At 42.0% G+C, this 27,529-nt stretch overlaps 1 protein-coding gene across 5 annotated transcripts; it reads right to left on the bottom strand.

Moving 5' to 3' along the window:
- Positions 1-333: 333 nt before the first annotated feature.
- dpf1 (D4, zinc and double PHD fingers family 1) lies at positions 334-27,020 on the bottom strand. Of its 5 annotated transcripts, none has more exons than XM_046073908.1 (12): positions 26,997-27,020; positions 26,203-26,363; positions 24,603-24,710; positions 23,724-23,851; positions 22,297-22,386; positions 21,175-21,253; positions 20,926-21,066; positions 6,211-6,330; positions 3,603-3,715; positions 2,888-2,969; positions 2,485-2,553; positions 334-1,830 (listed from the first exon to the last, which is right to left on the bottom strand). In XM_046073908.1, the coding sequence occupies exons 2-12, from the start codon at positions 26,285-26,287 to the stop codon at positions 1,760-1,762; spliced, it is 1,086 nt and encodes a 361-aa protein (XP_045929864.1). In that variant the 5' UTR covers positions 26,288-26,363; positions 26,997-27,020; the 3' UTR covers positions 334-1,759. The 5 variants fall into 5 exon arrangements, with proteins under 5 accessions (XP_045929864.1, XP_045929865.1, XP_045929866.1 ...); XM_046073909.1 differs by having other exon boundaries at positions 20,935-21,066; XM_046073910.1 differs by lacking the exon at positions 2,485-2,553.
- Positions 27,021-27,529: the final 509 nt, after the last annotated feature.

The raw sequence follows: 27,529 nt of genomic DNA, 5'->3' as shown, positions 1-27,529 counted from the left end.
CAATTATGGCTTTAGTTATGTAACATGTTTGTTTTTGTCAATCCATAATAAAGAAAAGGGGAAAGTGAGAATTTGTGATTTTACAGTGGATTATGTGCCAGACTGGGCACAGTGACTTCCTGGAGTTACTGCCAAGAAAGCGTCCAGCCCATAACCCCTGTAAAACCATAACTTTTTTTACACTTAATATTTTGTATCTATTTCCCAAAATGTCAAACTATGTCTTTAACTTAACTTGTTGGTCTTGACTTAAGACTTGAGACTTTGCAAAACAATGACTTTATCCCACCTCCGTCAGAATTCCTGAGCGTGGAAAATGCTGACTTCCTTACATTCACATTACCTTCGTGCTACTCAAATCCTCTCACAGATACCACCTAACATGGAGCTGGCTACAGTAATTGTAGTGCTCAGATAAACTTGCGCAATCAGACACACAGGCACACACACACACACACACACAGTTTAAAACACACCCAGTTTGGCCAAAATAGTTCATATCACAAACACATTATTGCGAATTAAGTGTGCTTTCTTTTCAATTTCAATCAAAAGTCTTTAAAAACAACTGAAATAACAACATGCAAATGAAACAAAATAAAAGAAGAATCATAAAAAAGAAGTTTTTCGGCCTCCGCATGGGCCAGACAAGATCTGCATTGTCCACACATCAATCCTACATTCTTAACACACAGATAATACACACCAAGCACCAGGAGTGTTTCAGTCTCACACTGGCTTCACAGTCATTGTTTCATAGAAGTGAAGGGCGGATAAAGGTCAGGTAAAGGATTTGTGAGAGATGCTAAGCCTAAATTGTCATTTTTAAATACACTGTTTGATCAGAGATAGCTGATTAGAGAAAAATCCACCTCTCCTCTCATCCGAGGATCACATCCGAACACTAAAACCTTCAGTGTCAATCCCAAAATGCATCATTCGTTTGTGGAAACCACATGCATGGGGAGAGGACACAAAGAGGTCAAAGATGGTCTGAGTTCCTGACCAGATGCTCATTGTTTGCCAGTGAGGGGAGTTTTCAAGAGTGTGTAGATAGAGAATCGATCTGAATTCTGTACAATTCATTCCCCTTTGAAACGGCACAGGGAAGCGAGCCCTGCAGACAAATAGCAGAGCAGAGTTCAACGTCTCAGCTCTGCTGTACACGGTAAAGGACAGAGGGAGTAAATGAAATTTTGGTTAGGTGTATATTTCACAGTTGGCTAACACTGAAACATACTGCTCCATGATTATCCAGGGTCTTCCAGGCCCTGTCCTCGGCCTAACACCTATCCATCTTATTAATTCTCACTCACTACTTGACTGAGTTGCAGCTGAAGATCATTAGGGCTCTTCCAAGGGCCCTTAAGAGGGTTCCTGTGGAGTAGTATGCCTCTGAAGTGCCCTTGGCAGGCTGGAGTGTGTTTCTCACTAGCAAACGTCTTGCCAGCTGATGAATTCCTCTGTTGAGACAGAGCAGGAAACTGGGGGAATGTGTATTCAGGTTAAGCACATCAGGGAATGTGAGTGACACAAAAGGACGGAGGTTAGCTCGCCGCTGGACAGACGTTCAAGAATGGGCGCAGCGTTGTGGGTGCTGCGTGCTCAGTCGTGTCAAAGGTCACTGGGACGAGTTGTAGAGGAAGTGGCGGCAAATGGATCAGAGGAGGAGGGGGGCAGCTGAGGCACAGAGAGGGGTGACGGAGAGGTGGTTTGGGAGAGGATGAAGGGCTGAGAGTATGAGGCGCAGCTCCGCAGATTAAGTGAGGGTGATGTAGGCTGAGGCCTTCTCCTTCAGTTGTCTCAGACACAGATGACAGCTCCAGCTCCCTGTACAAACACACACACACACACACACACACACACACAGCACATCACACATCGGAAGTTCAATCACTGCTATTGTAAAGCCTTGTGGATTAATCTCTCATTTTAGACAGAGCGTTAAGTAATGCTGTAAATTAAAGCTCCATGTTAAAACACCACATGCTGTGCCTGTGGTTTGCGGATGCAGGGGATTTGACAACGAGTTTGGTCTTGGATTTGAGCATGGGATTTGTGACATTAATTAAACATCATCTTGAGATGGATGTTAAAATGCAAGTGAACCTTTATTCTTCAACGTGTATGTATACACCCTGGTGTATTACACAGCACAGTACGTATAAAAATATATGTTTACCATCCATGCGAGAGCTCAGGCAGGTCTCTCCTTCAGAGTAAACCTAAAATAACTGACTCCTGCTGAATTTTAAAAATGCTACTTGTAAATCAAAAGCGTTTCATGTGTGGGCAGAGCATGACACTGTTAGTGAGTGTTGAACACAAGTGGCACTGCTACTGTATGTTCAGCCAAGTGACACTTTTGCCATGGAAACAGCTTATCTTTTCTACTACTCATTTCCATGACAACAACATCAAACATCCTAAGGCCGCCATCTTATGTGTAGTATTCAAATGACAGTTTAATTTGAACAGATGTACCTGCTCCATTTCTGTGTGGGTGGCCAACAGTAGCAGGACCATTCCAGCCCATAGTGTATTTAGATGTTCCTACAAAGAGATGCACATTCACGAGGGGTCCTGAGGTTCTCCAGCACATGATGGGTTAAATTATTGTGTCTTTTTCACTACCTAAATGTCAGTGCAGGGACAGTCTGGCTGTTTTGACCACATATTTCACTCCCCTCACTGTGACTGTCTCTCTACCTACAGTACAGACAGGGGTACATCTGTACAAACAACAAAAATGTTCTCAGATAAGTTTCCTTGGGCTGTGCAGTCTCACCATATACTCTGTAGTCCTTGATATGAACATGTTTGAGAACTCCATGTGTGCAGCATCCCTTGGTTATAATAATTGTACACTTCTTATTGTTCTACATACCCTCTGGTGGTTCAGACATGGGAGGGCTCAGACAGTACATGTGGTAGCCTCTGTCACAATCATCACAGAACAACAGCTGGTCCTGGAACAGAGGAGAATATTTACATAAACAGATGTTTTTAAGTGGGAGCAGATATAAAAAGGTGTGGACACAAGAGCATTAATTTATTGTGTATAGTAGTGAATAGTGAATATAAAGCAAGAGGTCGAGGTGTGGTATACATATCCCTCGGTTAACACTGTTAACCATGTAGACTTTTATTTATTATATAAATAACCTGCACTTGTTAACTGCACTACAGTTTGTGTGAATACAAATATCTGCTTACACTTCGGGAATTTAAAAAACTGCAGTTTGACATCTGTGTATCTTTGAAATGAGTTTAAATCTGTTTCAGCCCAGTGAGACTAACTGGACAACAGTATTGCCCAGTGGTTAGAAGTCATCCTTCAGCCAGAGGGATCAAACCATGCTCTCAAGTATGTAAGCAAGCCAGTGAAGCTCCTGGATCTCATTGTTCAAAGTATAAATATCAGTATTGCCTAAACTTGCTCTGCCTAAATCCAAGGATTATGTTGTAAGGTTTACAATTTTATGTACTATATGTACAATTAGTCGTGCGTGTGTGTGTGTGTGTGTGTGTGTGTGTGTGTGTGTGTGTGTGTGCAGCCACATGTGTTTAGGGTTAACATGTTGTCTAAAGTGAGATCCTACGTCGTTCTCAGAGGTGCCACACAGACTGCAGGACTTGCACTCGATGCACTGCCAGCGATAAGTCCTCACCGCAGCCGTCATGTTCACTGTGAACTGCAGACAGGACGGGTGGCCTGGGTGCACACGCACACACACACACACACACACACACACACACACACACAAGCACACACCCACACAACGTTTTTCACCATCACTGCCTGTATTTTGAGGACAGCCTTCCATCATCTACTCTATCCATCAGTTTGTTTGCTTCATACAGGTGATTTATTTATATTTGAAGAGGAATTCAACAGTGGTGTTGATGTGATGTACAGATGTACATTACTTAAGATAGCTGAAAGAATTTTTGGACACCATTTTCCCTGTATTTACCTTAAGAATTTTGGTAAATATAATATTTAGTCCCCATAAGCTTTCTTTTGATCTTGATAACTACAAGAAATGTGACAATAAAACAACATTTTGCTGGTGTAACAGAAAAATAAATTGTCATTTGCCACTGCAGTTCGCTTCACTGCCTTTTAAAATATATTCTATCTCTCCTCTTACCCTATTATTATAGTTTGTCCTGGTAGTTGCTGTTACATGATCACAACGATAAAAGCATTGTTATGTCATCCTCATTTCCTGACCTTCATTTGTCTTCTATGTGAGTGGTTATAAAGAAGAGGACCATACCAATGTTTTGCATGCTGTAGCCCATTCACTACAAATCACGTACATCTTTTTAGTTCTGTTTTTTTTTATTATTTTTCAGATGAAGAGAAACATGTGGGGAAATATATATATATATATATATACACAGTACATGCAATCAAGTAATAAATACACAAATTCTGCACCATATACACTGCGATCTCTGCATGTATACATATAACCAGAATATACAAACACATCCCATACCAAAACAAAAGGATTTATTATGGGAAAAAATAATACAACCATATTAAACAAATCATACTTGAACTCTACTCTGATAAAATTTACTGTTGGCCATTTACAACCAAAATACATACTAAGGGAGACCATTCTCTCACAAACTCATCCCAAGACCCTTGTGGCACATTGGACACGGTTTCAAAAAGAAGAAATAGACAATGCTTTATAATATCACAATTGTAAAGTCGGTTGTTGTACAACAAGCCAGGACTGAAAGGCGTGCAGCAGTTGTTAATGTTGTGTTTTTTGGCTAGACAAGAAGGTGACACCAAGATTACATTTGACTGAATCCATTCATATTTTAATGCCAAACAATGTGTTTGTTTGACAACATTTTGATCAACTGACCTGACCACATCCAATGAAAATAAGTGCCAGATTGAGTGTTAAAGTTCATTCCTGACCTTGGAAACAGTAGTTTGACAAGACATAAGTTCACAAGAGTGATTATGCACTTCTGGCATATACTGCAGAGCATGTATCATAATATTTATTGCATATAGTGGAACTACATGTCAAATATCTTAAATTGTATTTAATGTGATGTGTTTTTTATTTTAAATTCTTGGAATTATGCAAAACTTTACAAAATACAAAATCCTGTTCCTAACTGTGTTTGAAGTGTTATCATTCCTGAGAAATTGATTATATTATAGAATAGCACTTTCTTCTTGGGTGTCGATGCTTTCAAAATAAGGTTTAAAATTGGATTTGAATTCCTGCCACTCTTACACCTCACAAAGGTGTGTTTGAGGAATGAGATTTTAGAACATTTTACATTAGTGCCACTGTTTTTTTTTCAAAGCATGGCATATTGTTTAAAAATTTTTTAAACCTTTCAAGCAGCCAAGGGCTGCTATTCCTTTTCCACGGGAAAATCAATTTGCAGACAATAACTAAAAAAGGCAATACATCACAGTGAAGTCCTTGTACGTTTTTATTTTATTACGTATTAAGTTGTGTTACTGCTGAATGGCAAGTCAGCACAAATTTTTCAATTAACCTTCACTTATAACTACTACAATAACATAACTTACACAAATCAAAGCAGGCATGAATTTCATTTTTATACGGTGGCCTTTAAGGACAATAAGTCACCAAAGTATCACCTGTAATTGCCAATTTAAACTTTATAGATGTTAAGTTAAATTAACAGGTAGTGTGAGGCAGTACTACCTTGTTAGCTAACGTTAGTGAGTTTGCATTATTAATGTTACTTAACTACATCTGTTTGTATATATTTTTGTATTTGCATTTTTATTTGGAGAACCTTCAATAACCTTTATTTTAGATATATGTACTATATTTTGTCCTTCAGGGCCACCATAGTTAAAAAGGTCAGTTTCAAGTCTCCAATTTTTTTCAAGTTGAAGTAAAAAAAAAAAGTAAACCAATGGCTGCCTGGGCAGGTGTGTGAAATACCACAACAATCTAAAACATTACAACAAATGGTTAAGGTTAAGTATGCTGTACAGGATTTGCAGTAGATGGGCTAAAACAAAAAACACTGGTATGGTCGATCCATTTTAAGTGTAACTGGAATCAAAACTTGCATTATTTATGCAGTAAATATGAAATCTACACTCAAAAATGAAACTTTTTAAAATTGTGCATCAACACAGGACCGCCTTCCTCCTGCCAATCATCCCCTTCAGCGGTGCCCTACCTGAGCGTCCACAGTCCGCACAGGAGATAAGGTCTTCAGGACAGCCGGTCTTCTTTGAGCCTCCGAGGCAGAAGTCGCAATAGCCGTTGGCGATCACCGAGCCGTCTGGTGCTTTCTTGGCTGAGAGAAGGAAAAGAAAAGAGAGGCAGGTAAGGAGAGTGAGACTTCAGTTTTCTCCCTGGGCTCTTGGACAAGGGGGATGAAGAGTGTAAACTCATAAGTCAGTGTTGAAATGTTGCCCCGGAGTGAAGGAGCTGTATCAATCTCTAGACAGTGAAGAAGCAACAGTTGTACAAGTTATATCAACAGAACAGCCCTCACCAAGGTGTACTGACAAAAAGAAAACATCATCGAGGATTTTACCGACAGAGAGTGATTAAAGTTAAAAAACAAGGCATAAAACAACAAAAAAGAAAGGATATCTGTAACTAAGTCCCCGGTGCCAGACCGCACACCATCCCAGCTGGTTGCAACGCTCTGCCTATCTCTCTCTCCATTTCCATCTGTTTGCTTTGGTAAAAACAAGCAGTGGTGCAGGCCTGTGTTGGAGCCTGGGGCTCACCAAACCCCGGCTCACCCAGGAAGTGGGAGGGGGGAGACAGGGAGGCATAGAGAGGAACATCCGCTGGGAGCCCCTGCGGTCTGGTAAATATTGTCAGGAGTGGAGGAGGTGGAAGAAGAGGAGGAACTGAAGAAAGGCGGGAGAAGTGAGTGTGTGAGCATAGGGAGACTGCCGGGACAGACCTGCTGTCACGCTGAGTGCGGCAAGGCAAGTGCTCCACGTGAAGCCGTTTCATAATGATTATTAACAAGAGAGAAATTCCCCCTGCCTGAGTTCTGTGTATCAATGTGTGTGTGTGCGCGTGTGTGTGTGCATTCTACGCCTACACCACTCCCCTGTCTGTCTGACTGACTGTTGGTCTGACTGCCTGTCAACCTCCTGCCTGACTTACTGCCGTTGATTGCATAATCACTTTAATGGAAGCAATCACATAACAACTGCAGACTTTATGTGTGCTTTCTTTTCCAAGATGTAATGCACTGGATGGGTCCTCCGCAATGACTCACCAGGCAGGACAGTGCAATAGTGAATACGACAGGGTAGATAACACAGGTACACTCTTTCGCACATACATATAGGCACGCGCACAGAAAGCCATTCATACTGCACAAAGAATAAGCACATGCAGACAGAATGTGCTGCAGGTGATACTGTTTGTTTGTTTACATGAGAGGCAGAGAGAGGTCATTAATCCATCCATTTCAGGGTGGAGTCTTGTGTGGCCAGAAGGGGAGGGGGTGAGTAGAGAGTGAATTTGATGGAAAAGAGGGTGAGAAGGGAAGGAGGAGTGAGAGAGAGAGATTGGGTTTCTACTCCACAGGGTCTGGCTTTAATCCCCCCGAGAAATAAAATAATAATAAAAAAACCCTCTCTGATCAGGATGAGAGACACACAGACAGACAGAGAGCAGAAGAGGGGAGGGAAATGATAAGCTGTACCTGCTACTGCAGAATTCAACAGGAGTGCGCTGAGCACAAACCACAAGCAAGAGGCTGTCGTCTATAATGACAGAATGTAACTGCATAGGACTTTACCGCTGGTGCACAACAACAAGATGGAGGGACTACTGTATCAGCTATAGACCAACCAACAAAAGAAATAATAATCAAATGTACTTATGCTCATTATCAGGATGTTCAATGATTTTCAGAGCTACAGATCTACTGTGCTGTATGTAAGATGAAAAGAAGGGTGGATGTACTGAACTGGGTGGGTTGTCTTGACCATGGCTACAGACGCTCACAGTCCCTGAAATTCACATATTGGTTTTTCAACACATATGGCCCCCATCCACAATATTCTCTGTAATTTCCTTTGCCAGTGATCATATTATGAGATCTTGCCGGTGTCAGCTTTTTCAAATAATGAGAGTTTCATTATAGAAAAACGAAATTTACCTGTACATCTTCAGGCGTGTGCTGGCGAGGGTTGGCAGATATGTCCTGGCCTATTTTTTCCCATTTATTAAAAATCAGTGTGACCTTTCATATCATATCACTGAAATGATATGATGATGTTGGATTCTGCATAAGTACATCAGAGAAAGATTGTTGTTATCATTATCATTATTATTAGTAGTAGTAGTAGTAGTAGTAAGTAGACTATACATGTAAATTGGTCAAAATGAACTAAATACATCATTATTACCAATATATTTTTTAAATTCTCCAAACTAGTAGTCCCTATCATTTTAAATAGTCTAAGAGTATCACGCTAGCATCCTGTGAGCCTGCACTTTGGCACAGCAATGTTGCTAGCTAAATGCTGGTGTCAGTATGCTAACATGCTCATAATCACTATGTTAACATGATGATGTTTAGCAGGTGTAATGTTTATGGTAACCATCTTAGTTTAGCATGTTCATGACGCAATTTAGACAGTCAAATCTTTGAGGTCACTATATAGTGCACATTTCACTGAAATGTGTGATATATGTGTGAAAATATGCACAATAGAGCAAAAACAGTAGTGTGCATGCTATGGGCTCTACATTTTCCCTTCTATTGTGCAAATTATCTCGCAGTATTGCAATGCACCACATTTCATAGATATGAAAATCCCAGCCTGGCTGCTCTACACTGGTCAGTGATGACACAAAATGATGAATAATTAGTAAATGTACCAAATCTGAATTTGCTGCCCACTATTGAGGGTTTACTATAGTAGTGAGTGAGTAATTTTGCACACAGCACGGGTAGGTTTACCATTTTTATCCTGTTAGTTTAGCTTGTTCGCTTGCTAACATTTGCTAATTAGCACCAAACAAAGTACAGCTGAGGCTGATGCTACCAGTTTTGCAGGTACTCACAAGCCAAAAGTAATAGCAATTTCGACCTGATTATGGCAGTAGATTAAATGTTAGTATAAAGTTGCTATAATTGATCCTGAAGGGGACGTATGTACCAAATTGCATGACAACCCATCCAATAGTTGTTGAGATACTTCGGTCTAGATCAAACTGGTGACCTGACAGATATTACCATCCCTATCTGCAAGTGTGGCTAAAGAGTAGATCATTGAAACTTATGTGCAAACTGAGTGAAGAAGCCCTGCTCCATATGAACGGGGAACAGATTACAGTGGATAAAGAGCAGAATGATACTGGATGAGCATACAGTATATAAGTGTATTTACTTTTTTAAGAACAACACAGCCAGATGTTTACTGAGTCTAGAAGAAGAATGTATAAAGCTGTAGAGACATACAGTATGTGGTGTGCAGCCCTGGAGCCAAAGCAAACATATTTTTGTCTTCTTCTTCTGGTCAAATAAATTGCTTTTATCTTCACTGCTTTTACTTGGGCTCACTGCTGCTGATTGGGCCTCACAGTCCCTGGTGGGATAAGCTAGACATGCACACATGTGGATAGCAACACACATACACACACACATCCAGGCTACATTTTATCTCTGTCTGTGTGTGCATCTCTGTTTGCCTTTATATTTGTTCCTGTGTGCACATGTGCGCCTGCGTCTATGTGTGTTTGTGTGTGTGTGTGTGTGTGTGTGTGTGTGTGTGTGTGTGTGTGGGTGTGGGTGTGTGCGTGTGCACGTGCTCGGAGGCCCCAGAGAGTGAATCAGCAGGTCCTGACGCATGTGAGTGAGTCGGGGCTGCCCGCTGGCCTGCCTGCGTGGAGGGAAAAAAACCTCCATCAATGATTAAACGCCTCCGGCCATGTTTAAGAAGTCGCCTGCAACCACAGACACACCATCACCGGCAAAGGGAGGATGGAGGGAGGGATGGAGGGAGACAATAAAGAGGAGTACGCTAATGAGCAAAAATAAAAGAGATAGAAACCAGATTGAAAAAAAAAGAGACTGATGAAAAAGACGGCACAGGTCAGGTGGTTCTTTTCTCTTTCTCTTCCTCCTAACCCCCTCGTTACTTTTACCTCTCCTCCTGTCCCTCCTTTTCCTCTCCACCTCCAAATCTTTTTTCTACTCCAGCCACCCTTCTCCTCTTTTCTTTTCCTACCTCCATTTCTCCCTCCTTTACCTGAACCCCCCCCCCCTACCCCCTCCACCCGCCCCCCCCCACCACCCCCACACCCACCCGCGCCACCCCACCCCCCTACACTACTCTCCTCTTCCAATTACCAGGAGGAGTATGAGCAGAACCGCACACTTCACAGCTTTCAAGTGTTGGAGAGAGATCCTCCTGGGAATTATCCAGCAAGAGATGAATCCTCAAATGCTCCTCCTCACCACCACCCCCCTCCCCCCACAACACCTACCCTTCTTCATTCTTTCCCCCTCTCTGCTTATAATTTCTTTCTCCCCCAGTCTCATTTTCTCTGCCTTCCTCTTTCGTGCTGCTCCTTCGTTACCTTGTGTTGTTATTTCGCTCCCTGAACCGCCTCTTGCCCTGCTGCATGTTCAACTGAACTCTCTCTTCTCACTTTCAGCAAAATAATTGTATATTCTAACATTTCTCGCTTTATTCGATTTGATTTATTTTATGTATTATTTATGTATTCTTAAAAGAAGCACAACTAAAATGCAAACTTTTGCAGAGTAGAATGGAGAAACAACTTTAAATCATTTTGTTGTCATGTTTTGCATTTTCTGCGCTTCTTCAGATTATTCTGTGTTTCACCATCCAAAGATGAATGAAATGCTCATGAACTCATGAATTTTCAAATCTTTGCACTGTTGCCTGATTTGTAATCATGCAATCATTGAATTATATTATTTGAAGAAGTTTAGTCGACCTGGTAAGAAGAACATTTCTTAGAGTGTGTAATTCAGCAAAAGCAACAAGACAAAAAGAGTTACACTAGGAGAGTGCACAGGACCAAAAATATTAAGAAGTCGTGACCTGACCATCCTGGCATTGTACCTCATTTCGCTCCTCCGGCATCTCCCTTTCTGTCTAACTTCTCTACCTCCTCCTCCTCGCCGTCCTCCGTCTCCCTCCCAGACTCTGGCCTAGAATCAATACCACAGCCCAATTGTGGCTGGTCGATAATCTCATCCTCTGGCCGACCATAGTGGAAGACTCATCAACTTAGTGCTTCCATCCAAAGGGAATTACCTCTGCCTACATGCACACACACACATACACACACGCACACAAACAAACAAATAGGCCTACCTGTGGACTTTTCTCACTTTCTTTTCCACCACACTTTTTAAATTTTCTCACTCGTTTTTTCTGGCTCTGTGTCTGCTCCTTGACTCGATAATATATTACAACATATCAAATATTTGCGTAACATTTGCTTGAACTGTTTATGGTGATTTAATTTGCTTCTTTGAACTCATATTCTATTCTGTTGCGTAGATACACATAAAGGTAAGCTCAGCCATTGACAAGTTGCCGTGGCTACCATCATCACAAAAATACAAAACTTGGCCAATCAAGGCTGAGGTTTAAAGGAATTATCAAGAGACAATTGAATGTTTTCACTTTCAGAGTGTAAAAATTACTAAATACTCTAGTACTGCAGCTATAGATGGGTGGAAGGGGTGAGTATGAGGAGGAGAAGGTACAAAGGTGGAGGAAGAAGAGAACAGGGAGGAGGCAGGGAAGGATTTCAACAACGGATGAAGCAGGGGAGAGAGAGAGAGAGAGAGAAAGAGAGAGAGAAGAGAAGAAGGAGAAAGATGAGGAAGCACAAAGGGGAGAGAAGGAAGGGAGGCGAAAAAAAGTGGCTCCCGTTGTATCGGAGCAGCGGTGTGTGAAAACACACACTCTGCACTCCTGTCGCCTCGCTGCTTAATGAGGAGAGCCTCTCAGGAGTAAGCGCACGCACACAAACACAATGAAAGCGCACGCACACACACACACACACACACACACACACACACACACATAAAACACTCACAACCACACACATACAGTAGAGTGCACACACACGGCAGACACACTCAGAGATTTACAACCAAGCCTTTTCATAATAACTTTTGCTGTCCAGTTTCAGTCCCATCCCCCACTTGCTCTCTTTAATGTGATGAAGGAGAGTCCCTGTAACCCTCGTCCAGCCACATACGTACACATGAACACACATGCACAAACATAATTACAGTCAAAAAAATGGTGCATATTTCAGGAAGAAACAAAAGGATAAACGGAAATGGACCTATAAAAAGCACATACATGTACATCCACACAGACACAAAAGCCCAAATGCTCAAGGAGACATCTTCAGGGTTTTTATGCAGACAAGGAGGCAGAGATGCAGTCAGATGGAAAGCGACAGTCACAGATGAAAAGTCACTGGCTTCTTTTCTCTCTCTCTCTCTCTCTCTCCATCTTCCTCCTCTCACTCTGTCTCCCATCCTCTTCCTCCCTCATCCTCTTCGCACCTTCATGCGTTCTCATTATTGCTGCTGCTCTCTCTGCCTCTGATTCGATCTCTCCTCTGCGCTTCATTGTGCTTCATTTTTTCGGTTCCCTTTCCTTATTTGGTCTTTCTGTCTATTTTTTTTTCTCTCTGCTTTACTCTGAAAGAGGAAATTGGAACTCTTTCCTGCAATCCATCTGTTGTCACACTAATGCCTGCACCAGTGCCATGCTCTGTTCTTCCTCTATTATTCCCCCATTTCTGCTCCTTTTCCATCCCTGCACCCTCCAAACCTACCCCACCCCTCACCCTGTTATACATACACGCACACACACACACACACACAAGTACTACTTTAGCTCATGTCCAGTCAGCAGGTTGCGTAACTCCCAGTGCATTGTGGGTCTGGATGCATGCATTTGTGTGCGTGTGTGCAATGTGAGCTTGTGTGCAGAGATGACATTGCAAAGTAAAGAGGACAGAGGCAGTTTTGGTGCATAATAAAACTTGATCTATGAATGCTTTGTAATCACACTGACCCGCAGGAACAGAGACACACACACACACATACACACACACACACACACACACACACACACACGCACACACACACACAGTCCATCAGGCTCTGCAGTCTGCAGATACATGCACATTTAGCAAATAAACACACATGCCAATAAATCACACACGCGCACCCCAACTGCTCCATAAATCATGCATGTAAAGAAATCTCACATATACACAAACACACAGCCTGTGCCTATTTGTGTGTGTATACTTTGTGCACATGCACAATCTTAAAAAGAGCCACTTAGCCAGTGTGTGCTTGTGTTCCTGTCAATGAAGAGTTAAAATGCAAATTATTAATCCTATTTTGTTCCAGGGAGCAAGCCGGCTCGGAATGTGACTGTGAAATCCTGTTTGAATTGTGCTCAACCTTACATGGTCCACTATACTGTGTGTCAGCCGTGCACTGTCATGGGGAAATGTCAAAAATGACCAGTCGGGTTTAAAGAAAACATGGGCAAAATGGGAGAATTTACAAACAAGACAAGACAAGTAGGCATTTTTGCACTGAAATGAGGTTTTGTGTGTGGTGCAGTTTCCTTTTTGTGTTTCACAGTGGCTATTGCTGTTTGTGCTAACTAATAAGCATTTTATTCCCAACAAACCAGACCTTGTAAAAGGCATCATTTATGTGCACCAGAGGATTTCCCCCAAGAATGGCACTGTAGTCTGACTAGGATGTGGAAAGTTTTCATGAGTTGAATCACTATTTCATTATGTCAGTTCACATATTGACATGTATATTATACTAAAAATCATGCATGAATATGGCGTGTATGATTCTGTTTCTTCCTCTCCTTGCTGTGTTTTACAGTAACAGACAGTAAAACAGACAACAAGTAGACAGATAGAGATGGATAGTGGGTGTGGGTGGATGGCGGGGGGGGGATTGGTGGTTGGTGTGGGGGCTTATCCAAACATGGCCAAGACAACTGAGGAACCGCAAAACAACCAGCCGGCAAGCCACAGCACCACATGTTAAGACAGAATACCAAATGAAGCAGACTCCAATATTACCCTGCCTTCACCACTCCAACTGTCTGGGGGAATCTATATGATGAATCATGAAGAGATATTTTTTTGTCTAACTCTGTGCTTCTCGCTCTGCTTCTGTCTTTGTCTGTTTTCTCTCTCGCTTCCCATTCTTTATGCTACTCTTAATGAACTCCTCTGTGCCCCCTCCGTTTCTTCTCTCCGCTCCTATACTTCAACTTCTTCTTCCATTCCTCTCCTCTCTTCCTCCCTCCCTTTCCAACGTCTCTCTCTCTCTCTTTTCAATGTACATAACAGTGTACTCTTTAGGAGGGAGCCCTGGTGGTATCTATGGCAACCGGATTGCTAGGCAACAGCCGATTCTCCCTTCCTTTCCTGCGCGGTGCAGCAGCGGCAACAATAAGCCAATCAAAAGCTGAGGAGGAATGCCGGTGTACGTGAAAAGTTCAGAAGACATCCAGAAAGCACTGCATGCTCTCTATTTCCACAGGTGCTGTGTTAAGATGGAGAAATGTTACATGAATGAACATTAAATCAATCTGATTTTGCATTGACAGGAAATCCAACATGAAAATGTGTTACTCTACAGAATAAGCCTGAAAAACAAAACATTCAGAGGGTTTGTTCTCTGAATGTGAAACACAAAGCCAGCTTTCCTACTTTTGTTGTGCACACACAGACTCATAATAGGCCATAAAGGCACACATATGCTCATTAACATACAATTACACCATGCACACGCTGCTGGGGCCCATTGAAAAGACATTAAAAACATGACTCGTTAAACTTTTGCATTTGGGGCTATTTAGCATTCTCTATACTTCATAATTGATTTTTGACATTACATTTGAGAGCAAAGTGCAAGTGATCGTCAGAAATCTATTTAACTTTAACAGCATTTTATAAAAGGGTACCTTAATATTTAATACAAACCAAACTGCAATGCATTATTCCACTTTTTCCTCAGAAACTACAGTTTGAATTTGTAGGTTTGGAAAGTTTTAGAGTCAGCAGTAGAGGCAGAGACCTAACATCTTACAAGACCCAGTGAATTGACAGAGGCTACTCTCAGTAGAGAAACACATCTGTATCTGCCCAGCGTTACTGCTATAAATGGCAATGGCAATAGTTAAACACAAGAGCTGGAATCTTAGCACACTTCAAATCGTCTGTTACGCAGAAGATAAAGACAGATAGATGCAGAGAGAGAGAGAGAAAAAAAACAGAGGCAGTGGAGTGACAATAGACAAGGAGTGGGGAGTGGCCATTTTAGGTTCTCAGCGTTGTTTTATATTGATGTTGGACGATCAAAATTCGTCCTTCACTCCTCTGTCTGCAGACAGCGGGAGGAGGACAGGGAGGCCATTTTGAGACACAAGGCAAAAAACTGGAGAGAGAAAAAAACAACAACAACCAACAATGGTGACTAGGAACAGAGGGACGCTGACCTTCAAAGGGCTCAATTACATGTCACACACGCACACACATACACGCACATACACACTCAAAGTTGGGCATGATTGCTCATACAACACATTCACACACACACACACACACAAAGAGACACACACGCCACAGGAACGTACATGCGTGTGTGGATGTTGTGTGCATTTTAAAACACACAAATGCAGGCACACACACTCAAAGCGTCCCTGCTGCTCGACACCGTAGGACCGTCTGTCCGTCCAGATAAAGTGGCATCTGAATCTCAGCCCTGATTTGAGAGGGGGGATTTAATGACAACTACCTCCCCCCCCCATCCTCCCTCTCCCTTCCCCTCTGCCTTTCTCTTATTTCGCTCATTCATTCACAGTTGTTGTTCCTCTCAGTTTGTGTCCTTCTTGCAATCTATTTATCTTATTCCTGCTATTTCATTATTTTGCTCTCTCTTTCTCATTTACCTCCTCCCTCCCTCCCCCTCTTGCTCTCTCTCTCTCTCTCTCTCTCTCCCTTTCCCATAAAACCAATTTTCAGGTGGACATTGCATGGCCAACCTCTAAAGTAAACATCCCCCTTATTCATCCACTTCTCCTCAGCCTCCTTTTCCTCTTCTTCTTCCACCCACCCCTCCCACCATCACATCAACGCCAAAAGACACCCCCCCTCCCCACGCCATATCCAACTCTCCCTTCCTCCCTCCCTCCCTCCTTCCCTCCTTTCCCTTCCACCTCCAATCTTCTTGAGGAAAATAAGTAGAAGAAGAGTAAAAACATAGTATGTGGTGCGGTCATGAATTTTAATGGCGCTGCTTATATTGAGTAAATAGTATATCAGTTGGGATCCAGATATATGGGGAGGTTTAGTAGTGGTGGTTGTTTCTGGTGATAATGATTTGGGGAGGGGGGAGTGTAGACACAAAACAAAGAAATAAATTAAAAGGAAACCCAAAGCAGGATGATGGATGAAGCAAAACAAGAGAGAAGAGAATGGAGTGAGGGGCAGAGAAGGATGGGAGAGGAGGGTTAAGTGAGGATGGAGAGCGAAAGGAGAAGAGGAAAGTGGTGAAAGATGGACGAAGAGAAGGAGAGGGAAGGAAAATCTCATCTCCTGGTGGAATAATCTCTCATTTATCACACTGATGGAAAAACAGGGAGAGAGAATTAAGCTTGATAAGGTTCAGAAAAGACAGTTTCATAGTTTTTGTGATAAGTTTCCGATCACACTTGTGTTGTGGATGCAGCATACTATAGCGTCTAGACAGCTTTTTGAGCCAGAATATAGCATTAATTATGCATGCAGGGTTGCTCTCATTTGGGGGAGCCATATTAATATCATTACATATGTGGCAATATACCAAAGGGTGGAGGGTGGAGAGTGGAGGGTGGTGGAGTCATGACACTCAGCAAATTGGGGAAAGCTATAATGGCACACACACACACACACACAATAATGCACATGCACTCACACGTATGAACACATTCACAGAGCCTTGCAAATGCATGTGCACTTGTGCATGTGTGCATACACACCAAGCCAAAAGGCTAAGCTTCCTTTTTCATTTCAGCAGAGAAGATTGCATTTTCGGAGGCTGTCTGTGTATGTGTGTGTGTGTGTGTGTGTGTGTGTGTTTGTGCGATTACTGACTGTTTGGGAGGGAGTGATGGGGGATATTAAACGATTCAAATGCTGTCTCTCTTGCTCTCCTCCACTGGAGAGACCTAAGACTGCAGCATGGCCTCACACACACAAACACACACACATACAGGGCCAGTCTGTTCTGTCAGACAGGCCAATTTAAAAACACACACTGCCAATTAACTGAGAGGCAGCATAGCTTCAGTGTGGACATTGTTGTAGTGCAGCATTCACAGATAATGTGAATGTGTGTGTTTATCTGCATTCTATTCTGAGCAAATTGCTTGTTTTAAGACTGGGAGGAACAAAGACAGTGGATGAATAGTCTGCGCTCCCTTTTCAAATGTCCACAGCTATATCTCTTGTTTTTATTTTTTGTTTGTTTGTTTTTTAGTATGAACCACTGTAGCCATTTTACTGACGATTAGCGGCCAAAACACAATCTCTCGCAGGATAAATGCATGCTATTGTCCTTAAAAGAAGCGTTCAGAAGCTAACAGAAGACAACACAGAGCGAAAACCACACACTGATAGAAAACTGGCCCTGTGGGAGAAAATAAATTGCCGTAAAGAAACAAAGACATTGAGCAATTTGGTTAGTGTGGATGCTGCAGCTGACAGGAGGGGAGGCTTGAGGTCTGATTCAAACCTAAATATTTTGCTTTCCTTGTTGTTCACTGGCATTTATTGCTCCCTTATGGTGCCCATGATACATTTTGCAGAACCTTTGTAGACCTGCACTAAGTGCAGTCTTGGGATCCCTACAACCTGCAGTACTGTTATACATACTGTACGCTACAAACCAATGCTTTTTACTGCACCAGTGATCTTTGGACAATCATGCTCTACTGTTTAAATGCCTATACAAACTTGCATCCCTCCAGGTTTTTCACCAGGCCCCTTTAAAGCTTCAGGAAGTCTGCCAAAACTCAATAACTCTCATACTTACTTTTTGCAGTTCATCTTATTAAATATAAGCCAAAAGTCCCACAGGGAATGACGTGGTGTAAGGTGAAATCCACACCAATATTCAGTGTGAATTAATGTCCCTGAGCCTGATTTACGTCAGACCTTTTTTTATGATGGGCATTATAACATGTCAAATTCAGGTGTAAGTAATAACATTTTTAGTGGCCACATTCCATTATATTGTCCCATGCAGTGCCAAGACATGGTTGGTACAGTATATGGTGTTTTATTTGAGCATTTTATTGGATTCCTAATGGAATGGAGCCATCATTAATAAAATGTTTAACTTCTATAGTATGATAACTTTGCAAATTGTATTCTTCTTTCATAAGGCAACAGCGCTCTTCAAGCACCTTGCGGGAAGGGGAGGGGAGGGGGGACTCATCGCCAGAGAATCTTAATTGTTTCTAAATCCTGGATAACAATTAACAACATGGTTTTTTAACATCCAATGCAAATGTTTTTTCAAATTCTTACTTTATTTAGCTGCTATTGAATGTTTAATGTCAGGGGGAAGATTGTGAAAAGATCTTGGAAATGATCAAGGTTACAGTTAGAGGTTTAGTAGGTAAACCTAAAATGTTACATATTTGCTGAAACTGTTACTATATCCTGACAGTAGTACATATAACAGATAATCTGTGAAAAGAATATCAGGTCTCTGCCTCCTCTTCATGCTCCTAATGCCATTTGTAAGAATCTACCACCACTGAATCAAAACAACCAATCAGAGCCAGGAGGAGTCTCTAACGCAGTGTCAAACACAGTGTCGTGCTTACACTGCGCAGCTACCTTCCTCGCGCATGCTCTCACTTATTCAAGCTCAATATTTCAGAACATGGCTTTAGGAGGAGCTTTGCAAGTACAATGTCGGAGAAACAACCATCAACAATGAAAGAACTGCATATCCCTCCTTTGCCAACAACAGCGTGTAGTGCAAAACACGTGTGTGAACACACAGAGCTTCGAGCTCAGTATATATGCCATGGCGCTCATATCAATTTTTGCAGCTGCCTCTGAAGCCTGGAGCACTCTGCCCTGGCTCTTTGAGAAGACGAGTTGTGGCGAGCAGGACTGGTGTCCTGGTGAGGCTCTTGCCATGGAGGGCGAGTCCTATGAGGGATGAGGTTTCGGAGAGCAACCGGTACCTTCTGCTGCCGTACCATCTTGTGGGTTTGGTGGGAGGGGTTTAGCAGAGTGATACGAGCAGCAGAGAGAGACATGGAAGGTTTTGAATTGTGTGTTTAATTGTTGCCTACTGCTGCTTTAATAAAAAGGCCAGAAAAGTGCAGGTGTGTCTCCTGCATAAAAGTGGAATATGCTACACCCAAACCTCCATCTACATACATACACTGTCTGGCAAGAAGTGCTGGAGGCATTAGCAAACAATACAGTGGGTCTTCATTACTACCTCATGATATTCTGGATGAGTGCATTAATGGATACTCATTAAGCTGCTGATCGCTGCAGCCATACTGTGTGTGTGATGTAAATTGAAAGGTACAGTAGAAGAGTGTATAACTGGTGTTTGTTCACTGATAGTTATTTAGAGCTGACGAGTGTTGATTGAAGAGCTTTTTGTTACCTCATTGAGCTGACTGAAACTGTCTGATACATTACATTAACTCAGATAGGTGATGACTCATAGAAACACCGGAATGATATAGACTTTTACATTTTCATCAATGTTGGATCAATGCTGATCCTTTTTTCTATATTGTGAAGTCAGCATTTCATCATACAGCATGCTTGCCACAATCACTTGTCCTTCTACATCATCTTCTTATCAAGACAAATATCTATATGATTCCCTGTGCTTGTTGGCAGCTGATTCTGCATTCTGATTGTCTGACCTTTAATACAAGAGGTCTGACAGTGACTTTAGCCCTGGGCTACAGTGAAAGGTTAAATGCTGCATTGGAAAAAGAAAAGGTAAAATTACCCTTTGGCTAAGTTGGCCTTGCGGCAACCATGCAAATATTGGTGTCATGTGCAACCTGCAGTAGACTTATTACACATTTACTGGCTCTCGACAGGAAACAACAAGCAAACAAGCAAAAGTGTGACAATCACAGTAAAAATACTTTGAATGCTGAGACAGGCACTACTTAATGCATGTGGAACCCCTGATTGATGCAGTGACAGTTTAATCCTTGTTGTCACTAACATTACAGAAGCGCCCATCTACAACTGTAGCTGCATAAACACATTGCTGCAGAACAATGGAATTACACAGAATTGCATTATGCCATTACCTTATTAAGTTTTCAGTTTTCTCCACATTTTCTAACTCTTTTTTTAGACTTTTAGCCTATTCACCAAAGCTAATGTCCGACCTTTGTTTAACCCAGGTCAAGAAGCCAAGTCGGAGGATTCACGGTGACCCATTTTGATCTTCCACAGTTTTGCCCTGCATCACTGCGTCAGGCTTAAAAGGGAATCAATGAGGGCTGAAGAAATCAGCTAAACCCAGTACTCCACTGAGAGAAATCATATCCTTCAACCACACAAGTGCACACTTTGGATTTGGCTCAGTCAGTACTGTAACTATCTATAATGCTGCAGGGGGAACTGCAATACAATCAATAGTTCTTGATAATATTCAGATTATTAATTATTGTTGGTACGACAGAGCTAAACATAAACTATAGGTTTGTTCTGTACCTAATGACCCAGGATCAGCTGGCCCATAAAACTCTCCACATGAAGTAAATGATGGATGAAGATGGACAGCTGGATGGCTATAAGTAAGTTTAATATTCACCAGACTCACGCTTGTGGTTGTTCTTGCGCTGAAAGGGTAGTGTGTGTCGCTCCGAGTCTTCTTCTCCCTCTTCATCTGCCAAGTGTGTGTGAGTGTAATGGTAACTCAGCCCTGGACGGTTCTTATAGCGTTTTCCACAGACTGCAACACACACACACACAGTGTAAAAAATTGTTTTCTGTATGTGTAAGTTAAGAATAAAAGAGTAAGGAGAAAGAGGAACAAAGAAATAAAAGTTGCATTGCTTACTGTCACAGACGTAAGGTTTGTCTCTATCTTCAAGGGCAGGTGGCTCTTGTCTCTTCCTCATGCCCCCGACACCGTAAGCCTGCAGAGACCACACACACACACACTTCTGACAAACTCAGAAAGCCTAAGCACAGATGTATATCACATGCACACAAAAAGTTTGAACTTCCACACTTGTCACACAAGTCCTGTATCCACACACATTCACAATAAAAAGAGCGTAACAGCACACGCCTCACTTGTGAGTTCAAGTGTCTACACATGTACACGCACAAACGTTTGCATTCTAATCATCTGCTCTCAGTGTAAAGCTCCACTTCTAGCTGGAGGGGGGCTGATGACACCTAGCAGGGGAGCAACAGCTCCAATTAGCAACCCTGGAGTCTGTGTGTGAGCATGTGTATGTGTGTGTGTGATGACTTTCAGAATACATTGTTAACACTTGATTATCTTCTCATAGGATGCCCAAAAAGTGTGTGTGTGTGCGTGTGTGTGTGTGTGTGTGTGTGTGTGTGTGTGTGTGTGTGTGTGTGTGTGTGTGTGTCGGGGGGGCTATCTAATCAAAGATGTATTCTCCGTAAGCTGTTGGTTTTTCAGATCAGATTCCACTACAGATTCAAGAAAACAGACAAAGCACAAATTGATTCCATATGTAAAAGTCAAACTCTGTATATGAAATAGAATAAATCTATCATAACCTCAGACCAGGGATTAGAAAACTGTAAAATTTCTGTAGATTTGAATAGTACAATTTCCCCATGTACATATTGAAATATCCTGTAAGCTTTGATTTAATGCTTGTAGTATTCATTTGACAATAGCAACAGAGGTCTCTTATACTATGCTTGTATGGGTTGCACAAATGCAGCAGATTCCCTATAAGTTTTGTACATCAGAATAATTTATGGGCACTAACCTTATAGTGTAATCTAATCAGAACTCCTCATAATCTGTGTCTGACACTTTCACATCACAGATTGACTCTGAGCTAGATTTTGGTCATCATTGCAGACTTTGGCTTCCCTAGCTTCATTCCTATGGACTAACAGCCAAACAATGTCTTTTTGGCTTGTTAGCTCAGTATGAAATGAGATGAATTATAAAATGTCATTGATATCTTACACGGGCTTTGGTACGGTTCTTGCGCTTTGGGACATCTTCCTCCATCTCGTCCACCTCCAGTTCATGAGGGAAATCCCCGACCAGCAGCTTCTATGGATGAGATACAGCAAGCGAGAGACAGATGGACTGTCAGACTACTCAGTTACATTCATTTTTACCTTTTCTTCTCTTTTCTTTCCTTTCCCCTCAGCCATATCAGCGTGTACGTACTTGCACCCTGTTCTGCACAGGCCCATGGGAGATCACAAAATTGCATGTCTCCCTGCTGGTTTTGAGAGTGTTTGCATAATCCCTGTGCAGGAAACAACCGTAAGAGCAGGATCATTAGCACTAAAATAGCCAATTGTGTCATCATTTCGCTGCAATAAACTATTCGATTTACGACTTTCTCAATTAAAGGGGTAGCCTACACCACACTAAATTGCAAGGAGAATCCCCTAACTCTGAATTCAGAATTCAGATATTCAACCCTAATTCAGAAAAGGTACATTTAAAAAAATAAAGAATCAAACAGCAAAGGCCAAAATAGTAAAGATAGTCCCTGGCTCCAAAAACACTGGATCCTATTGCAACTTGATAGTCTCTTTCATGAGACAGCACTCCTCATGATGAATAAACTCCATGTGTAAAATAGCCCATTTCAGGCAAGAGGCGTTTAGCTTTTTGGTACTTAGTGTAGGAAAACAACAGCTTTACGTTAGAAGACATTAATCTGATTTTGAGTGTTGCAAAAAGAATACGCATAACACAATCTCTTATATTAATTAACCTATGTTAGTCATAAACAGTCTTAGCAAGATAGGAGTAAGGTGAAGAGTAAAGTGTGTTGAAGTAATGCCTGCCTGGGTGAGCCTCCAAGCCCTGGATTAGAAGCCCTAAACATTACTCTAGCTCTCAAAGGCCACTGTGAGGGCCATTCACTCAACTGCTGATTGATTAGCTGTCCATCTGAATTCGAGAGCAGCTGCCTCTAACTGGTGAAATACTCCAGATGAGCATTAAGTTTTTGCTCAGAAGATACTGAGTGCAACATGCTGAGGATGCTGAAGAGCAAAGAGGTGGATCGGCTTCCCTCAATTGTCTTTCACATAGTTCACAAGGTCGGTCTGTAAAACACCTGAGCCGAATCCCTGTAAAACACCAAGACCGGCTGCAGTGCAATCACATACAATCACAAGCATGCACACACTCTGTGCCAGGAGGGAGTTGTCAGAGCCACGGGAGCCTGTGTCACCGCCAAAACACACGCTCCAAGAGAGACAAAGGCAGAGACAGACAAAGAAACACAAACACAGAGGGTAATATAGACCAATAAAAAAGGGATATACAGCCTGACATAAGAAGGAAACAACAAGGACAGAGAGACAGAGATTAACAAAGTGCTAAAGACAACAAGAGAGGGAAGAAAAAGGAAACAAGAGTCTCACCTGACACTCGCTCATTGGCTCTTCTTCCTTGGTTTCTATCTTCTTGTCCAGGGTTTCCCCAGCGAGCAGCGACTCCAACACAGGACCGTCTGGGATCCCCCCCTCTTTCTTTAGAGAGGCCTCGTAGTCTGGAGAAGGAGACAATTACAATCAGAAAACAGCAGAGATCTCACAGTCATGCTGACATGCTCAGTTGAGCTGACAATGCCCCGAGGAAACAAAATTTGGCTGGTTCATGACAGCACAAGGACTTTTGCGATGTACAGACGCTGAATTGATCATCTGCAATTTGTCTCATACATCACATGATTGTGTGTTGCTTGTGGGAAGTGTTTTCTCTTCATGAAACCTACCTGCTCCAGAATGTCAATTAGCAAAATATGCAAATTATTGTGGTATTAACTAATAACTATGACCATAAATAAGACTTTATTTCAATGTTGATATTAACACAGAGCTCAGTGATGACACAGAACCGTGAACAGAGCCGTGAGCCATTAAGTGTAAAAGTTATTGCGAAGTTTGAAGAAAGAGGAAGTGGTGATATTTTCTGCTGGATACATCTTGACCCACTGACCTGCTGGTGAGCCAGTTATTACACAAGCATGGTGTGCAGCCAAACGTTGCTCAAACCTAAAGAGCTTTATTTTAAATTCTCAAAGTATTCAATCCATCAGATATGTCAGGCTGAATTTTGGGGACGTGTTCATGAAATAATATAGCTTCAATGATAGTTGTACAAGCTGATACAGAATATATAGCATATGCTATAGACATATGGTCCTGCCAGGCAATTTGGAGTGAAGATGATTTTTCAAACCGACACTGATTTCACAATTCTGTCAGTGGTAAAAGTTATTAAAATTGGTCTTTAATTACCAATCTTGAACTCGATCGGTACAAGCCGTGGGTCCTCCAGGATGTTTAGCCGTCTTTTCTTGCGCCAGCAGCGAGCAGGATATGTGTACAACTGACCTGGAGCATGACCTGAAACACAGAGGAACGCACAGCTCATTTATAGGACTTACTAATGTAACACCGAACTATCACTTCAGGTAATAATTATGTTCCTTAGCTCTTGGTTCACTCCTTTTTCTGCTAAAAAAAAACTGTACTGCGGTAATACCACAAGTTGATTTTGTCAAAGTTGGAACTTTATGTGCCGTTCTTCTCAATTTACAGACCGCATGTCTGGCTAGAAACAGCAATAACACTTGATGTGACACAAAACTCTTCTTCTACACTTTTTAGTAGGAACAAAAAGGGATCATAACATAAATAGATAGTCAGTGTCACGTGCTAGAATATTAGCCTTATGTGTGTCTACATTGTCTTATTTTTGTGTTTTACATCATTAAACTTGACTTAGAGTCAAGAGACCCACTAGTGGCTCTGTGAGGCTGCACTGGGCTAAACGCTAACACATCTTAATTTACTTTAATAGAATGCTAACATTTGCCAAATAGCGAAATACAACGTACAGCAGAAGATAAGGGGAATGACATTTGTTATTTTCAGATATCAGATCACTAAAGTTATTTTCAGAAGCTACATGAATGTATCGAGATATTTCACTCTGAGCTACAAATGTCAACCTGCAGGTGGCGCTATAGGAGAAATCAGTGTTTATCCTCTGGGGAACATGAATGTCTATGTTCAAAATTTGATCTTGATCCATATAGTAGTTGTTGAGATATTTTAGTCTAAACTGATTATGTCTCCAAACCCAACCAAACCAAAATGTGTTATTAATAATAAAGTTTTTAAAATAACTTGTTGAATAATCAGCCATTAAACAATTACTGAAATTAGCCAAATAGAAATCTTATCTTATGTACTTATGTATGTAGAACAATCTTAAACACAATATGTGTTTAATATATTATATTTTATAATTTCAAATGATAAATTCACAAAAAATATAATTTTAACTAAAAACTAACTAACAAGCAAACAAACACAAGAATTGCACTGCCAGACACGAGGCAAAGTCTACAAACTCATATCGTAAACACACTCATGCACAAGTACACGCGCGCACACACACACACACACACACACACACACATTCTCTCTAGAATAGTTGGTGCCAGCGGCGTATCATTGCCTACAGGGGTGTCTGATTCACTGCCAAAACACACTGATGTTACAGAGAAAGAGAAAGCGATGAGGAAACACCCTTTGGGGAAAGTTTACAAAAAAAGTTGAGCTCTGAAAGGTAGGAGGCCTAGAGAAGAGGAGGAGGAAATGAGGGAGAGGAGAGAGGAAGGAAAGAGAGACAGACACAAGCAGAGCAGAGAAAGGAAGGAAGCCACGAGACTAATGACTGGAGAGAAAAATGAAAACATCTGGCAAACACAACGCACACGGCAATAAGAAGGAGTGCTCCGGAGTGCTCCCTGCGCTTCAGCCAGCCACTTGCCACTTTATTCTGCCCAGGTATATCAAACACACACCTTACACAAAGAGAGACACACACCTGGTCCACGGTGGTTCTTCTCCATCCAGATGTAACAGTTGCTCTGGGCCACACCGGTCTGGGAGTCCAGGAAGGGGAGACGCATGGAGCGCTCGGCGCACAGACGGGCATTGTAGCTGCGACAGTGTTCGATGGCCTCCTTATAGAACTCTTCACCAAGACTGAGAGAAAGAAAAGTGGGGAGGAGGAAGGACAATAGAAAGAGGGAGGGTGGCATGTGGGGGTCAAAGGTGAAGGACAAGGTGGGAAAACAGTCCAACATTAGCAGGGAAACAGGACGCCAAAAGCACAGCATTTTGTGTGTGGTTATGTGTGTGTGAGTCAAAAGAGGAAGGGCTTTAAGTGGACTTTCATGGACAGGTGTAGGGCAAGTTTGTTTTTGGTTTTTTATGTGTGTGTGTGTGTGTGTGTGTGTGTGTGTCCGCAAACTTCAAGCTGCGCAGACAACTGAGCGTATGTGCATGTGTGTAAGTCAAAAGGGGCAGTGTGTGGACAGTCATGGGCAGTTATGTTGTGTGTGCGTGCGTGTGTGTGCTTGTGTGCGTGTAGGCGAGCCGTGGAGATGCAGTTCTATTAACCTGGGTCACAGCAGATGAGCTGGCAACACTGTTCAAACCACACACGCTCACACACGCAGTACAATAACACATATTTCACTGTGAGGGCGACGTACGCACTGTATCTTCTCACCTGCACAAGTGTGAGTTTGATTACCATTCAGTGTAATATTCTTCTCTTTGTTCCTCCCTCCTCTCACCCCCCTCCTCCCTCCCATCTCTCGCCCTCCCTCTTACCTGTTCTTGATGACTGCACCTCCAGATTGCCTGTAGGGAGAAGACGAAGAAGAAGAATAGATGTGTGGTGAGTCACTCCTCTACTCCACCCTACTTTCACCACTTTTCATTCTTTTACATCTCTCCTTCACTCTCTCACTCTATTTTTGTAATGTAAGTTTTCATTTTAATTTTTTCCGCTGCATATTTAACTTTCACACTCTGCCCATCTCTCGCCACACTTCTTTTTTGTTTTGTTCCTTTTCATCTGTCTTTGCACTTCTCTCGCTTCTCTTTGTCTCTCTCCTGTTAATCACTCCTCTCTAGTGTCTTCCTGCTGAGTGCGGACATCAAGGTCACTCCGTCTGCTATACAGACGGTAGATACACAAAACCACAGCTACAAATACACACAAATAGAAAGCTACAGTGGGGGGCCAACAGAAAACTCACAAAAACAGTGCAGTTCAGCCCCTGGTAATAAAATGTGTTGGATTGGTTCTGTGCAACTGCTTAAAGGTGTTACTGATTAATTATTTGATTAATTTTGCAGGA

This window comes from Micropterus dolomieu, linkage group LG17 (genome assembly GCF_021292245.1).
Source record: "Micropterus dolomieu isolate WLL.071019.BEF.003 ecotype Adirondacks linkage group LG17, ASM2129224v1, whole genome shotgun sequence".
Taxonomy (NCBI): domain Eukaryota; kingdom Metazoa; phylum Chordata; class Actinopteri; order Centrarchiformes; family Centrarchidae; genus Micropterus; species Micropterus dolomieu.
Note: the sequence above shows the minus strand (reverse complement) of the source record. Positions and strands in the feature narration are given on the sequence as shown.